General features: G+C 31.8%; 3 protein-coding genes across 4 annotated transcripts; all 3 read right to left on the minus strand.

Moving 5' to 3' along the window:
• Positions 1 to 485: 485 nt before the first annotated feature.
• Positions 486 to 4,199, minus strand: LOC108558390 (venom dipeptidyl peptidase 4-like). 2 transcript variants are annotated; one of them, XM_017915291.1, is made up of 14 exons: positions 4,055 to 4,199; positions 3,384 to 3,525; positions 3,232 to 3,323; positions 3,099 to 3,173; positions 2,993 to 3,039; positions 2,569 to 2,920; positions 2,297 to 2,518; positions 2,051 to 2,238; positions 1,733 to 1,952; positions 1,497 to 1,675; positions 1,242 to 1,436; positions 1,017 to 1,180; positions 753 to 958; positions 486 to 698 (listed from the first exon to the last, which is right to left on the minus strand). In XM_017915291.1, the coding sequence occupies exons 2-14, from the start codon at positions 3,511 to 3,513 to the stop codon at positions 537 to 539; spliced, it is 2,232 nt and encodes a 743-aa protein (XP_017770780.1). In that variant the 5' UTR covers positions 3,514 to 3,525; positions 4,055 to 4,199; the 3' UTR covers positions 486 to 536. The 2 variants fall into 2 exon arrangements, with proteins under 2 accessions (XP_017770780.1, XP_017770781.1); XM_017915292.1 differs by having other exon boundaries at positions 3,384 to 3,539.
• Positions 4,200 to 4,898: 699 nt separating this feature from the next.
• On the minus strand, positions 4,899 to 6,759 carry LOC108558391 (zinc finger protein 583-like). Its single transcript, XM_017915293.1, has 4 exons — positions 6,649 to 6,759; positions 5,808 to 6,588; positions 5,320 to 5,523; positions 4,899 to 5,175 (listed from the first exon to the last, which is right to left on the minus strand). The coding sequence occupies exons 1-4, from the start codon at positions 6,757 to 6,759 to the stop codon at positions 5,015 to 5,017; spliced, it is 1,257 nt and encodes a 418-aa protein (XP_017770782.1). The 3' UTR covers positions 4,899 to 5,014.
• Positions 6,760 to 7,790: 1,031 nt separating this feature from the next.
• LOC108558392 (neuroligin-4, Y-linked-like) lies at positions 7,791 to 10,212 on the minus strand (the record flags this gene model as incomplete). The annotated part of the gene is given in 4 exon segments (XM_017915294.1): positions 7,791 to 9,262; positions 9,884 to 9,916; positions 9,919 to 10,001; positions 10,061 to 10,212. Coding segments are annotated over 4 exon segments (1,071 nt in total), but the record flags the coding sequence as incomplete, so codon positions are not given.
• Between the last annotated feature and the right edge of the window lie 3,834 nt (positions 10,213 to 14,046).

Raw genomic sequence — 14,046 nt, forward strand, 5'->3', positions numbered from 1 at the left:
ATAGTTATATGTTATTACTGTAATGTAAGTATTTCACAGACAGACTGCACCATCTGGGTCAACCGCAATCTTACAGTGTCCAAGCTCGAAGCGGTGGTAATAAGTTTTGAAGATGTCCTGTTCCTCTGCACCTGTTTCATCTTATATTTTACATTTATGTTTCTCCTCCAGTATGTCTTTATGCATGCAGACAAAGTGATACATTAATATCTATATTTTCTGAAAAAATGCACTTTCTCAACTATATAATAAATGCAGAAATATAATTAATAAATGTATTTATTTTTAAAATCATAAAAAAAAAATCATTTTTCAAATAATATTTAATAATTTATTTTGTTACCTTAATTTGCAGTTTTTTGCTTAACTTTTTCTTATATTTCAATGGGTATTTGAGCTTTAGTAAGGATTATTTATTAATTAAACCAATACCATTTGTAAATTATATAAATGATTATTATTAATATAAAATTTGAGAGAAATTTGAATTAATTAATGAAAAAGTAACAATATCGATTACAAATTGGTAATAATGATTACAAGTAAACGAACAATGCTAACACACTTAATAATAAAGCAAACATGGGTTGAGTGCTTGAAGCAAAGTTGTATACTAAATGAGCATCGAAGAAGTTGTCAATTGTATTATAGAGATGTGGAAGAACACTCTTCAAACTGTGGTTTTCATCTGGATAACTCTGAAATATCGAATACAAAATAATTGAATGTTCGTACAATTTCATTGATATTACCATTTGCTGGAACGGAATATTCTTGAGTTCCAATGCCTTCGCAAGTAACATAGAATGTTGATAATGGACATTATCATCAGCATTACCGTGCACCAAAAGGAATTCTGATCCGTTAATCTTTTCAGCGACAGCTGTTATATCAGTCAATTTGTAGGCATCTTCGTTGTCTTTCTTCTCTCCCATAAATCTTTCCGTGTAAATCGAATCTACATTTACAGATGAATTAACTTAAAGTCTAGATCAAATAATATCTTATTAGCTTACCGTAGTTTAAGAAATTGGTTACAGGCGCAACAGAAACACCGCACTTGAAAATTTTATGATCCTTGTCTTTAGCCAAAGCCCAAGCGGTAGCAAAACCTCCGTAACTCCATCCCCAAATGCACACATTCTCGGGATCAACGAAACTTAATTGAGACAGCAATTTCCTATATAAAATCAATATCGTTAGGTTACTAATATATTCGTATGATTGGTAATCGCACGTACTTGGTAGCTTCAATCTGATCTTCAATTTCCAAAGTTCCTAATTTCTTGTAAATCCTGAACTGGTTAGTGTTGCCTCTTCGACCACTACCGCTAGCATCGATCAGGACATATACGAACTTCTTGCGGTTAACCAAATGCTGTTCGAAACCGAAGGAGTACGCATCACTGATTTGGTTCGATCCTGGACCTCCATATCTAACAATAAACAAAATTATTTAGATTTAAGAATTCTCAATAGGCTTTTATTTAACGTACACATTAACGATCACTGGATACTTCACTGATTCGGAATCACCACCTGGAACGTATACCCTCGCAAATGCTTCATTTCCATTAGTTAATTTAATAGTTAAATCTTGCGTTTTGAATTTATCGGGTTTCGCGGATAATTTTTTCCTTAATTCTTTGTTTTCCTCCAAAGTAATAAGAGTAGACTAAAAATCCATTACAAAATTAATTTAAGATAAAAAATAATTATTCGTTAATAATACATCAGCTAATTTGGAAATGTAGATGCTAGCTGGTCCTGGTCCACGGCATGTAAGAACTGCGTAACTCATATCTTTATAAAAAGATGCGTCAGCATATTTACATTTTCCTTCCGGAACTTCCAAGTCACATGTTAAACAATTTGGTTCGGTTTCATCTTTGTAGTTGCGTGAATATACATGTTGTTCAGTGTATTTCTTTGGACGTGAACCTGAATAGTAACTGTAAACATATGAGATTTTAAAGTAACATCATTCTAATTGGGCTGAAACTAATAGTACTCAATGATATTGGATACAGATCATTTAGAAAGTACTTACACTAGATCTCCAGATACGCCGTGAATTCTTGTAACAGCTTGGTCTTTTGTCAGAACAACTGACTTTTTGTTGGCGGTGTAAACAAGACTTGAATAATCATTATCGTATTTAATCTGGAACATCTCTGTTCCTTTAAATAATGGCATGTGTGGTTCCAACCAACCATCTTCACTGGTATATGTATCCATCTGTAATGAATCGAATAAATGCAGAAGATCGTTAAAACTATTATGTTTCTATCATTACATCTGTACATTTAGTTGTCATTATATCACATTCCTTCAATGAGCCCTCATTTTGGATTCTGTTGGTAATATATGCGGTTACTATAGAATTGCTGAACCAGGTAACACCGAATAAAACAAATTCGTTTGAAGATTTTCCTTGTTCGATAATGCTCATCTCTTTACTATTTTTGTTCTGTACATCGTACACCATTAACTTAAAATTCGGGTTTTGAGTGGCTACCTGTAATAATTGATATAAACATAAAGAACCAAATCAACTACGAATTTTACCTTTGGATATTTGATGGTATTAACATTGGGATATTGATTGGTAAGATCGCCATAGGTGATGTAAGATAAATCCTTTACATTATTGTCAGTGAATTGGATGAAAGCCAAGAACATATCATTCGGTGAAAACCACACGGCAGAACCACTGGCGAGAACTTCTTCCTCGTAGACCCAATCTGCTACTCCGTTAAACGTGTCAGCGTTACCTTCCATTACCTGTACTACATCTTTGACATTTTTGGCTTCCTTGATGTAATATAAGGAATTTTCAGATACATATACCAACGCATTCATGGAATTTGACCATTTGCACAATTGCAAAGGTTTTCCTTCATTAATTTCTTGAACGTTTCTGCAAAAATATCATAATATAAAGTGTACCAAAAATTCTCTCAAAATTTAGTTTAATTAATTATTAACTTACTTTCCATCATAAACTGCGTATTTGGCGGTTTTCGAATGTCTGAAAACCTGAAATAATATATTGATCATTAATATTTACTTCAGTTTGTTGAAGCAATCATACTTACAGCATTTTCATCATGTCTAATCAAATACAAATCATTGAGAGGGGAAATAGTAACCACTGGATTTTTATATTTTTCCTGTAATTTAAAATTCAATAATATATAACATTGATGTTTGAAAATTCTTCATAATTACCAGAAATGATTTCTTTAGCGTTTCAGCAGTAACTTCCGTGGTAAAATCATAAGTTACGTAATCATCTTCGAGTTTGTAAAATAATTCGTGATCTAAAAAGAAAATGGTATGAATGAAGTATAAATATTCATATTACGCAATGCATCATTTACCTGATCGCCATGTCCCATTCCAACCGCTGGAAGCAAAGGTTCCTTTGAGGAAATCATCTAAATAATCGGCACGAGTGTACGCGCAAAGCGCAACGAGGAAAAAGGCGAATTTGATCATGTCGATCCTCATCCCAATATTCGACTGGAAAATATATGCTATACCATTTTGTTATATTTACTGCTTATTTTATCTTATCAGCTACATAATATACTACCCAAAAGCAACACACTTAATAAAAAAATAGTATACGCATATGGTTACGTTATTAACAACAAAAAATATATTAATTAACTAAAGCAATATGAGTGTATCTATTAAGATTATAGATTAGGAAGAATAATCTTGCTTTCATCGTTCGTAGTAATTTGGATGAGTCTGTTTCGATACAATCAAAGAGCGTCACCAAACATTCGCGATAAATATCTACAAAAATGTATACACATAACATTTAAAGTGGTTGCTTTCCTTTGAAATTAATCATTGTATAAATTTTATAATGTTTCAATGTTTTCAAAATTAATTCAATTTCAATAACATATTTTTTTATTCCCGTATATTTTGTGGCGCATACTTCTGAATTTGGTGATAAGATACTATGATGTCTGATGATTTTAAAAAAAGCGCTTAACGTAATATATCAGATCTTATTTTGTAATTTTAGTGTACTTACTCTTATAACACAAGTTGTTTGAAAATATAATTGAATGGTTATGAATTTACTATATGTTTATATCATGTTTACAAAATTATGTTCCAGATTGTTGGTCTCACAAATGCAGCAAAGTAAGATTAAATTCCCAGCTTACACTGCGAAATGTTATTGTGATTACATAATATGCAAATTTAGTAGTCTATGCTGATAAACCGCAGTGATCTATGCCGATAATTAAAGGATGATTGATGAATGTAAAAGTCGTATTTCCAAATATCAACATATGTGTAATTATTGCTTGAAAATGTTTGTCAATTATTAGAAGAAATATTATTATTCCACATATTGTAAATCTACAATGAAGTGAATGTTAAAAAAATACACATAATATGTGTAAACAAAAATGATGTAGCAGACGCGCAATCCGGGACTTCTCTTCTCATCGTCGTTATGCGAAACGTCGCTCGGTGAGCGAGTAATTTTACTTACAATTCGTTTTGCTCGTTAAGCGAGGTTTCACTGTATATTTTCTACAAATAGATTCTTAGGTTTAAAGGATATAGAAATAAGACTGAAAAAAATAATTTTGTTGTAATTTTACGTCAAACATTTATGTCAAATTGAGGAATTAATTTTAATTCAGGGATACAAAAGCAGATTAAATGAGATACGGAGTTTTTAGTAAATTAATTGTCATCAAAATATCTTATCTTCTCATCATAATAATATCAGTCGTATGTTTTCTATACAGATATATTTTTAGATTTTTCAATATACATTAATAAATATAAATAAAAAAGAGAAAGTATAAAAAATAAATAAGAATGATGGCACAAGTGGAAGTTATTGCTTTGTAATGTGAGTTAAACTGTGTTTGTACAATTCTGTAACTTTACAAAATTTCATATCGCATCGTCGGACAAAAGAATGAAAGATTAAATGTTGTTGTTTAAATCGACACGGCTTCCGAATATTTTATCACAATGGTCGCAATGGAACTTCATCTCTTGAATGTCTTTTCATGTGAGCCATCAAACAACTGGACTGCGTAAAAGCGTGATTACATATTCTGCAAACGTATGGCCTTTCTCCAGTGTGTGTTCTTCTATGTGCTTTTAATGTACTGGAACCGTTAAACCCTGAAATTAATCCATTTAAACATTTATTTCTCATGGAATCTTTTTTTTTTACGAAATTTGATAAGATAATATCAAAGGAGATGAGCAATTCGATCGTAATTGAAGTATGTAATTACAGATAAAGACGAAAAATAAAGAACATACCTTTATGACATATGTTACATATATGTGATTTTTCTCCGGTGTGCGTCCTCATATGTTTCGTAAGTTCATTGGATTGACAAAACGATTTCTGACACACGCAACATACGTACGGTCGTTCTCCTGTGTGCGTTCGAATATGAGCTATTAGATTGGAACTCGTGGAAAAAGCCCTTGAACAAAGGTTACAAGGATGCGGCTTTTCACCTAAAAAAAAATTATTCTCTATTAATTATAAAATTTTACATATTTAATATACAAGCAGTAATTCATGTTTTGTTAGTATTATTAATTATAATTATTTAATGTAATATTATTGTTATTTCTGGATTTTATCTAAAAATATCCATTTTATCAGTAAAAATATTTTATCTCTTATAGTATAAAAAAGTAAGCAACATTCATCAACATTATAGCAAACATGAAGCCTATACATCATAATAAGAAATTGACAAATTTGCTAACTAATGTAATAGTAAATATATAACAACCTGTGTGTGTTCTCATATGTTTTTCCAGATCTTGTGCTTGTCTACAACCTTTATTACAGACAGTACATGTGAAGGGTCTCTCATCTGTATGGATTCTCAAATGTATTTTGTAATTACCACTATAGGCAAATGCTTTATTGCAAACATTACATTTGTATGGCATTTCACTGGAATGAGTTTTAAGATGTCTTGTTAATTTGGCTCTAGTGGCATAGAATTTATAACAAATTTTACACTGTTTACTATTGTCACCTTTAGGGCTCGTTTCTTTACTAGGAAGTTTCCTCTCCTCTTTGTTATCTAGATTCTGTAATTCTATTCCTGTTTGACATACTTGTACATTTTGTGGTATTTCATCAATCTGCTGCGGCACTATTATTTGATTGTGTATAACACTTGTGTTCTGCATAGGTTGCAGCGGCATAGGATAACTGCTATTAAAAACTTGAACACTTTCTAGTGGATAATCACTGATTGTATGCACGTTTTGAGGCTGCAAATTGTAGCTAACTCCACTAACAGGGTTTTGCATTGGCTCAAAGCCAGTCTGATTATGAGTGATTTCCAGCATTTCTCCACAATCTATGAATACAATATCCTGCTGTGTTGGCTGAGCTATCTGCTGTACGACTTGAGCTTCAGAGTTCTCAACTACTTTCTTCTGGTATTGCCTCAAATGCCCATCAGACTTCTCGCATTGCTTTTTGAACTGAATAGATATGTGCAACTTTGCTAAGCATTTCTTACATATTTGTGCAGGAAGACCATCATTCTGCCATACCTATAATACAAATTTTAATAAACAATCAAAAGTATTTTTAAAACAATTAATATTATTTACTTGCACTGAAGCACAGGTCATCAGCTTTTTAAACACGTTTGCTTTGAAAATCGACATCATTTGTCCTTCTTTCACACACACCCTACATACTTTATTAAAATCAAGTTCCATTACAAATAAATAAGGGTTTATTATATAGAAATATCTTGAGCAACGAACACAAAACTAACCCATAAACAAAACTAATACATTAAAACCATAGGCAACTGTCGGTTAAGAACTGTTATTTAAGTTGCCTATATTGAAACAATCCTAAAATCTCTTCAGTTCTTTTAAGAGCAACAATAAAATTCAAAAAGTAACTAAATTTTTGAATTCAAAATAATATTTTGTATAAAATTTGATACAATTTGTAAAAGAAAACTTGGTTTTAAACTTTTCTTAATTAAATGAATAATCCAGAAATAATGATCTTAATTTGCTTCATTATGTTTTTTAAGAGAAAAATATAAAAATGTGTATCATGCAAATGAGGAACAAATAAATATTATTATATGTTATAATTAATATATTATTTGTATGAAACACTGATATTATTTACATATTGCATAAAGGTTAATAATTAATGATAAATGAATGGAATACAATTCTCTACAAACGTTTTATTATTGTTTGTCTGTACAAAATAGAAATGTGTGTTCGAATGAGATGAAATCAAAAGTATCTGCAAGAAAAGTAAAAAAGATGTCTATGAACTAAAAGAGAGTTGAACATAATGTCATGTATGAGTGATATAGGAGAGCTTGAATGTAGTAACATAAACTAAAAATGCATCAAACTAATGAATGGAGTTATATAATAGTTCGAACTCTGAAAGGAAATATATGGTTGAAATTATTTATTTAACATTTTCTCTATAATATGTACACAACATTCATACATAGTTTCGAAAAACAGTCAAAATGCAGGATAAAAATCGCCGTTAATTGTATAATACTTTCAAATGTAACATCAATTCCGTATCGCTTATTTGAATGAAACAATTTGATATTTATATTTATATATACATATGCACACAAATAAAAAGAATGAAAACAATTATAATATTTGTACGCAATTAAGAAAAGTAATAAACGATCGGACGCACACTGTAACAATAATAATAATAATCATAATTTCCATACACTTTCAATCGGATTATTTCCAAGTCGGAAATCCACTGTCAACAATCATTTGAAATATAAATATTAATTATGTATCTATCACAGAAAAGTAGATTTAACTATACATTAACAATAAAGTAGACATGTTAAAAGATTATGTTTATGTACAATTCCAATTCCTATAACGAAGCGATTTTTACCGTGCAATGTAGAACAGACGCATCCACCTTAAATTAGTTTAAACATTTGCTAAAGGTTTAGCGCTTGTTTAAAAATATTATTCAGTTTTGTTTTTATACAGCTGACGTTATTGCAATTCGTTACATCTTACTTATATACGTTGGTCTCTTGGGGACTTTAGGTAATTGCAATAGCGTCAAGAAAATTCTATGTATCCCTCAGAATATAAGTGTAAACACGTAGTTTTAAAGAAACCGATTTATACATTATCCGCGGGGACAATTGAATACGTTCCTCCCTGCGGAAATGGCGATAAGATTTATATTGTTTATTATACTTGATTCTTCTCTTCATTTACTTGAAGTCGCTAAGTAAAAAATAAAATAAAATCACTAAAGTTCAAGTGTCCGGTGATTTTTGAGCAATCAGTTTATGTATCCATTAATTCAATTTCAATTCGTTCCAATCTGTTCTCCTTCAACATTCCCCCGTAAATAAAATTATTGCAATGGATCACTTTAGTTCGCGTCACACACGCAGCTCTTCCATGGGGATGTTCTGTTTGCTGTTAAGCTGTGTGTTCTTTTTGGTTAAAGTACCGGTGTTGATCAATTGTATGCTGTGCGTGGACAGCAGCGGCTGATTCTCCGGCATGGGGTTGGACGTAAGGGTGTTAACATTGGCTTTACACAGTTTTGGCGGAGGCGGTGGACGCGGCAGTGTTGCGTTATTCTGTGGTATGTCGGCGAATTCCGGAGGCGGCAGCTGATGATGCGAATGGTGATGGCCCAGGATCGTCGCTGGATCACTCTTAACGCCTATGATGCTGGACTCTAGATCTCCGCAGATGTTGTTCGGCATCTGACCGTTTTCATTGCGCTTCTTTGCCTGTCCATGTCCGTTCTCGTTCATCCTAGTCTTGTCGCGTTGGTAATACACACCGGCGAAGATGAGAACGTTGAGGATCAACAGCGAACATCCTATTGCTATCGTCACGCTCAATGCCGTTGAATAGGCTGCGAAACCATCTTCGACGGGGTGGGTAGTTGTACTGGCTCCGCCGAGTTCTTCAACTCGCTCTGTAGAATCAATAGTCGGAGTTACAGCTGACGAATTTAGGGATATCTGCGTGGATTTCTGGTCCGGAGGTTCGATTGTTGTAAGTTTTCTGGGATTCAGCGACGGCAGCTTTGGCTGTGGTTCGTCGTCCGGAAGTTCGTGATGTGATCGCGGCACATCATCTCCGCCTGGTTTGTGTAGATCAGGAACTAAGTTTAACCAGAAGGACAGTCGATGTGCTCGGTAGTGATTCTTCAACTTTGGTTTTGTATCTAAAACAAAAATCACAAAATATTATTAATTCAATCGAAACATGAGAAACCTGTAATAACATTAACACAAACATTTTTTAATTTGATAATAAACCAATAAATCTGCAAATTCAAATATATTTCCTATAAATTATTTACTATAACCTTTCTCTTCGATTGAAATTTACAAGATGAAAAAAAAAAAACCGCCAGGTGTAGCATTTTGATTGCATTTGCAATTTAGAATATCCTTCGCGTATTCAATATCCTTAAGTGCTAGTTTTCTGATGGTTCGGGGCTTCGGGAAATCCATCGCACCATTTAAAACCCATTCGAAAACGTTACTTATATAAATTCGCTTGTCAGTTCGATTTCCTGTAGAGATTATTCCCTATAGCAAACGCAAGATACTACTTGAATAGAGACAACTTGAATAATTGATGCGTGGTTTCATGCAGACTGCACAACATATATGACAAAACCTATAATCATCCGTCAATTTTCATATTGATTTATGATGTACAGTTTATAAAGAAAATATTATAGTATAGAAGAAAAAAACAGTGTAGACTGTTTGTGTTTCAACTGTTATTATAGAAATCATTTAAAAGAAATTGTTATATGATACAAAGATAGTCTTACCTAAATTTAAATATTTCTTGTGGACGGCTTCTAAGCAGTCCATTCAATATTCTTGAAGCGATTCCTTTCTTGTCTAGCGCCGTGAGCAATATCGGCTTCCTGCGGTTCGTTAGGATTCCTTAAAGATGGATTTCATAATTAGTGGAATTTATGGAAACTGGGTCTGCGAGTACGTACCCAGTCCTAGCGAAATTACTCCAATAAATCATGGTGGTTTCTGCAAGTAACATCTCCGACTTCGTGTAGTTCCGCCCGAAGTGCGTGAGGCCCCCAACCAAGGGGGCCCCGAAGACGTACGGCAATTCCTCACCGTGTATACATCCTTGTCTCTGTAGAAATAGACAATAGTGAAGTTTGAATTGCACTCTTAATATAGTGATTACATAAGTTTTACCTAATCCTATTTAAAATTTATTAAAAGGCAAACACTCTTACAACTTGTATTCATATATTATTAGCTTCTGATTTAACATATTAAATTTGTAATTCACACTAACAATTTATTATATTAATTGAAGATCAATAATTATATATTATGTAACAAATAATGAATTATATTACTGTAATAATATTGACAATACTGTATCAAGTCAACCTCTTTTCAATTGGAATATGTCAACAGTAATAAAAACAAATATTTGTTGGTACTCATTCATTATTTAACGGAAGTCTCGTTAAAAAATATACTTTTTCATAATTAAAGAGAGAAATCGATAACTGAGGCATTGCGAACTTGAAGCTGTAATTAAAAGTAAATAGAAAGTGTGGCTTTCGAATGGACGTAATTGAACCGGTAAATAAAGTTCAGGATTTTAAAATTCAGGTACACTGTAATACCAGTGACTCCGTGGCTCGTTTACTAGGTATGCGGACTTTCCTGGCATTAAATATAGATACGCATGGATAACCTTGTTTTCCACGACTCTGCAGAGCAATTTGTAAACATATTTGTTTTGTGCGCAGTGTATTGCTGTTTTATAGCATCTTTTTTTTTTTCTAAAATATATGTTTTTTTTATTGCAAGAAATCGTTAAATTTACTGCTGCATTCACACAGTTTTGTCAGTGAATCAGATCCATACGGGGTTTGTTTGGGGACCACTAGACTTTTGGGTCCCACGGGACATCTTGGGGCCTACGAAAATTAGTTGAATTACAATTCAAGAATGTACATTAATTCTAAAGTTAATTTGCTGACATTCGAGATCCCGTTGTCATCTAATTAACTTGTACCTAGGGCCCACGACAACCCTTATGCATTATCAAATACATTATTATATTAAAAAAACTTGTAGTCTCTTATCTTAGAGGAAAACTAGAACTATACACTTTATAGAAGATGAATTCAGTTGACCACAATTAAATTATCTTTCTGATACAATAATTTTACTAGATTGGAAAATGTATCTTCTTTTTAGTAGACATTGTATTGACTTTCAAAACTATTGGATAAATAGATTATATTATTTAATTATCCTGCATATTTTTCTAGTTTTCATGTCGGTATGATTATCAATTCGATCATGAAAAATATTTAGAAGAAACTTTAAAATCTTAAAATATTCCAACTTTTATCACATCAATTAATGACAATATCAACATGTGTATGTAAAACATAAGAAGTAATAAATAATTACAGTTATTTTTGCAATCATAACGAATTTGGAATTATTTTAGTTTGTAATAATTCTAGTTGGTAGTTGATAATTATATAATAACAATAACTTTGCAATGATTTTTTTTGTATATAATCCAATTGGAATAACTATATATTTAATTACAGTTGTTTGTTACTCGTGATTCAATGATAACTAAGCAACAGCATGTTCAATTACTTTAGAAACTAATTCCGTGCGAACAAGTAGTGTAATCAGGTGGCGGTGACACCTTTAATTAGTCTATAGTCATTGGAGTAGACATAGACCGTGGATTTGGTCGTTATTAAATTAGCCATTGGTGTATTAACGGCGGCACCAGAACTTTAAGTTGATTAATTGGCACGAGAACGTATCCCCTAATTAGGGTTAAGACCATGTGAAATCAAATTTCCATGGGCGAGATAAATATGGAATACCTAGAGGCGCATAAAGACTTTCCGTCCCGACTTTCCATTTATATTAACAAGTTTGGAGGGGGCGCAAAACTCAAACGGTTCCCGTGATATATTAATATTGGAAATTTAGTGTGCGGCGCGAAATTGCATTACCCAACCACCCACACATACATTACATGCACATACGTGCAGAAATTTATGCATTCCACCAAAAAGTTTTATCTCTTTATTGTGTGTATATATACTTAGCCATACACATACATACACACCAGTACTACTACCTTTCGCATATAACGTGTCACGAAGAATTATCTTTGGGTAACTTTAGTGAAACTTCTCCGGAAAGCAAACTGTATAGTTTGTTACTTGGGTCTTACCCTATCTGCTGTATTTTGCGTCCGCATCTTCTTTCACTTGCTTTTGTTTCTACAGGCTTTATTTATTTATGTTTTTTTTGTAAAAGAACTGATGTGCACCAATAAAGCTCAGGATATTCTAGACAGGTTGCAAAAGGAAGCTGCTCTTCTCTTAGATATCTTTCAGTTGCATTTTTTACGGGACTCCACTCTACATCGATTTCCGTCTGTCGCCGTGTCCCAATACACTTTTTATCTTATTTAATTCTCTTCCTTCATGCTTCAAATACCTCAAAGTTTTCATGTCGATAGCGAAACAACGCTCCGACTTGGCTTTGATCAAAAAAAGATTCAAATTAGCATTCTTCAACCTATTTTACACCTCCAACTATATGTAAAATATTTCGTGAAACAGTTGTCGATTAACATATAAATTTTAACTAATAAATAAGAAAAAATAAATAATTTAATGTTATAAATTTAAGAAAAATTTGACGTGGAAAGAAAATCTGCAAACCGGCAAAAATACGTAGAAGAACACTGATTTTCATATGCTTTAAGATATTATTCAATGTCTCAATCTAAAAGACGTTATATAATTAATGAACGTACAAATTACACTTAAGAAAATATTGTATCTGCGAGAATATATTTGTCTTTCTTTAAATATAAATTATCTACAATTTAATTATATAATATATAAATAAACGTAATGTGGGCGCATGCCACTAAATGAATAAGTTCATGAATTTAGTATACTTCATTTATATAAATAAAAAAGTTTCAATTGTTGTTCAGGTTGTGTACATTACCAGCGGTAAACCTGTTACCTCAAGTTATACACAGCATTGTTGTATGTTGAATAGTGCGTTAAACTTGAGACGTGGTTACAAACTTATATCGTCACGCTTTTGGGTAGTTAGTTGTTTAGAAATGTGTTTGATTACAGTGTTCCAATTACGAAATTTACTACATGGTTTCTATGAATTTCATCACTTATTGATCATCATTATTATACACAACATAAGTACATTATATAATTGAAATCAAACATCTTTGGAATCAAAATAAATATATTTATATGTATTCAAAATAATTAATATTTGTTCATAGCTTTGATATTCAAACTAATGAACTTGTATTTCCTTTTACTAGGAGGAATCGCATCTAATCTGATTTTTCACTACTATATATTATGCAGCCTCTTATTATACTCTTCAATATTTTCTTGATTTTTTACACTCTATTACGTAATTATATTATAGGACAAGCTACTCTTAATAATGTTATTCGTTGCATTCTTACAATTTTCGTGTTTTCTTTTAATTAAATCTGATTTATTGTCGAATGAATGTTAAAAATAAATTTAAATTTCATTGTGTTTCATTTATATTTAATGATATAAGTTTTTAAAATTAGTAAAATAAATGATTAAAATATATATTTTATGTATGAAATAAAATATTCTGTATTTCATAAAATACATTATTTAATAATGTTATGTTATATAAATGCATACATAAAATTGTTTCATTTATAAATATGTAGTTTTAAGATTATTTTAGAAGCGTTATTCTGTGGAGAAGAGAAGATTTCGTATGTAAGTAGAAAATGCTATGTTTGAGGTGAAATGACAGAATGAAACAAGGATGTGTAATTTGAGAATGGTAAAGGAAGATGTGGAGTCGAAATGCTCGGGAGAGCGAGAATGAAATATACGGTATGAATAATTTAAGCCTGGCCCAGGAAATGGAG

Source organism: Nicrophorus vespilloides, unplaced genomic scaffold (genome assembly GCF_001412225.1).
Source record: "Nicrophorus vespilloides isolate i.1.1-1 unplaced genomic scaffold, Nicve_v1.0, whole genome shotgun sequence".
In the NCBI taxonomy this organism is placed as follows: Eukaryota; Metazoa; Arthropoda; class Insecta; order Coleoptera; family Silphidae; genus Nicrophorus; species Nicrophorus vespilloides.